The sequence below is a fragment of the Seriola dumerili genome, unplaced genomic scaffold (genome assembly GCF_002260705.1).
Source record: "Seriola dumerili isolate Sdu_G_001 unplaced genomic scaffold, Sdu_1.0 BDQW01002527.1, whole genome shotgun sequence".
NCBI lineage: Eukaryota > Metazoa > Chordata > Actinopteri > Carangiformes > Carangidae > Seriola > Seriola dumerili.
Window position 1 is genome coordinate 1 of NW_019176782.1, and position 3,152 is coordinate 3,152.

At 39.9% G+C, this 3,152-nt stretch overlaps 1 protein-coding gene across 1 annotated transcript; it reads right to left on the reverse strand.

The window, feature by feature from the left end:
* Positions 1–156: 156 nt before the first annotated feature.
* Positions 157–2,853, reverse strand: LOC111239400 (ATPase family AAA domain-containing protein 2-like; the record flags this gene model as incomplete). Its single annotated transcript, XM_022769270.1, has 6 exons — positions 157–343; positions 1,043–1,175; positions 1,417–1,553; positions 1,638–1,815; positions 2,114–2,204; positions 2,694–2,853. Coding segments are annotated over 6 exons (886 nt in total), but the record flags the coding sequence as incomplete, so codon positions are not given.
* Positions 2,854–3,152: the final 299 nt, after the last annotated feature.

Here is a 3,152-nt window from a genome sequence, read left to right on the forward strand (position 1 = left end):
AGAGCACCTCTAGGCTACATCAGTTCTGTGTGAGGGCAGTATTTATGGATCTGTTTAAATGTAAATAAATGTCTGTTTAAATGTAAATGACCCAACTCAAAGGCATCTCATGAATTCTTATTTGTTGTGAAATATCTACATGAATATCTCATTTACCTGAGCACAAGTCTCTTCTGGTGCAGTTGCACTGGCTCCAAACAGCACGGCCATGTCCAGGGTGTACACGGTGAATTTCTCCAGAGCATGGAGGACAGCAGGGGCCAGGTGGGAGCTCTGACCGGAGCCTGGTCTTCCCTCCAACAGCAGTCTGGGACGGTAGGATGTCGGCTGGCTTAGCACACTCCTACACAAGGAGAGATGACAGAGACTGAGATAGGTGAAATAGTGAGGATGTTCAGACTTATTTTCACTGAGGTTTTCAAGGGCTCATTAAGTTGCTTAAATTATGTTTTCAAAGAAAAGTAAAGATAAAGGGAACAGAGGGAAGACAAGTACAACACACAAGACTAAAAGTCTAAACTCCATAGATACAGTTGTAAACAAAATGTTGAGCTTCTCTGGGAAAAATTCCACATTTAGTTTATTTTTATTTTCTAAAGGGAAAGAAGTAAATACTCATTAAAATAAGCTTTTTTTCCACATGTTAACAGTTCACCATTATGTTTTATTTCATGAACTCAAAAATATAAAAGTTAAGGCATCCTTCTAAGTCGGAGCTTAGAAACCCCCCCATTTGGCAGATATCATAGCTTGCGAACACTTTTATCAACTCAGGAACACTCATCAGCTGGCAAATCCTACTGACAATACTTGACTTGGCATCCAAGTCCTACTGAGTTAATTTAGGCCTAATGAGTTAATGAAGTTCTAAGTGTTTTACAAGTGGTAGGGTCTCCAAAGTTTCATCAACTTTCAAGTTCATGAAATAAAAAATAACAGTGCATTAATATTTGAAAGTCACATTTTAATGTCTCTTTAGACACAGTGAGTAAAAAAATAAACCTGCTGCATAAAATTCTTCTCTGAATAATGGCTAACCCACCTGTTGAGGTTGAGGAGTCCATTAGCAGCAGGTGTTTTGAGTTTAGAGTGAGGGGTCTGTACGTTGGAGCAGATCTCCAAGTCCTCATCCTCACTGAACATCAGGTCATCCTCAGACACACCACAGGCCACATCTGGAAATGAACACACAAGCACAAACACACACTACAGCAGTTATCCCTAGTGGCCGACTGATGCTCCAAAAGAGGTTGGCAAATGAACAATCAATCTAGATGTTATCTATTCTGTAATTACTTATGGACACAGGAAATTACTTAAAATTAAATAAAAGAATGCACGACCATGAACAGAACACAAGGGCCAGAATAAATGAATGCAAAACAGAGCAAGAGAAGAGGACAAGCAGAACTGTACCATGTTCTCTCTTCCTCTTTAAGCCCTGCTCAGCATGCGGGAACACTCTGCTGACTGTGTGGAGGATGTTCTGCAGGGCGGAACTCAGCAGAGGACGGATGGCAGGAATCAAGGCCTTGGCTGGTGACACTACCGCCCTAAAAATCACAATTGTCATCATATTTACTGAATGACAGAGTAGTGTTTACACTAAAAAAAGAGACAGCAGCAAAATACACTACCTCTGCGCAGCTGGCACCATTTTGGACATGGCGGACATAAAGTCTTTGTTTGTGATGGCAATGGAGTTGACATCAAGTACAAGTTTCTGTGATGAGGAGTAGATTTGTGGGTAGCGACGCCGCAGTGCACACAGGGCAGCTTCTGAACACACTGCCTTGATGTCTGCTCCACAATAACCTGCCAAGTAAAGACACAGTTTATTGTTAAGGGCCACTGAAACCATCAGACAAACTTTAATCTGTAGTCCTGATAGTATAAAACTTTGTGCAAGTTTCCCCTGTAGAGATTCATGGATGGACTTGGAAGGATTTTGGTTGTGAGACACAGACTTTGTCTTGGGCTCATTCCAGGATCATTTCACATAAATGCACTTAAAAAGAATAAAAACTACTATTTTTGTTGTTATACCAAGTTGGAGAAGTTTAGCAAGATGTGTAATTTTTTCAAGCAGTTGGAAACCACTATGCAAACATACCAACACATTTATCTGCCAATTCCTCCAGAAAAGTGTCAGAGGGTCGAGGAGTCCACTGTCTGGTGTGGATCTTCAGAATGTCCTTTCTAGCCTGCAATAAAAATGAAATCACAGCATTTCAAGACCAGAACCAAAAGTCTGCAAGATAAAAACTAAAAACCATTATCCCCTTGTCCCAAAATCATTTGAGAATGTGCTCAGAGTTGCTTTTCTTTTTCTACAACCTAAAGATGCTGCTCATTTTAAAATATGTAATAGAATAAATGCCCACCAGCAAAGTAATAAAACCAATGATAGTACATTTCACATGACTATTTGAACTAAGACAAATCTAAGAATCATGAGATCCTAAAGAACCAAGTTTTTATCTCAAGAAGTTGCCATGCATTCAGAAAATCGAAAAAAAAATTACCTCCTATACATGAACAGGAGTGATAGGTGCAAACTACACAGAAATTACATTACTCCACATCATACGTGTCTGCTGGTTTTTGAAAGTTCATTATGATTTAACAACAACCTACATGTAAAATGTTTTATTATAGCTTCTAACCAATAAAGGATATGTAGAGTTTCTCACCTCTCTGTCAGGCAGGCCAAAGAGAAACTCTCTGTCAAAGCGTCCTGGTCTTCTCAGAGCTGGGTCGATGGAATCCAGTCTGTTTGTGGCTCCTATCACAACAACCTCTCCTCTACCATCTAATCCATCCATCAGAGCCAGGAGGGTCGACACAATGGAACTATACAGAAAGAGTAAGGCTCAGATTACCATCTGACTCTTGGTCAACTGAAGATGCTGGATTGTAGTGACGACTATATCAAAGTCATAGATTTAGTTGCAACAGAAAATGTCTTCTTCCAAGGACAGCAGCTTGATGCTGTCCTCAAAAGTGAGGATTTGTTTGCTTTTCTCCTATTCACATTGCTGACCACCTTTGGGTTATTTTACTGATGATCAGAAAAGTAAGCAATTTCAAGAGATCACTTTGGTAATGTCTGTTATTTGTCTGTAGTACATATTTATCCCCACTGTCCATGA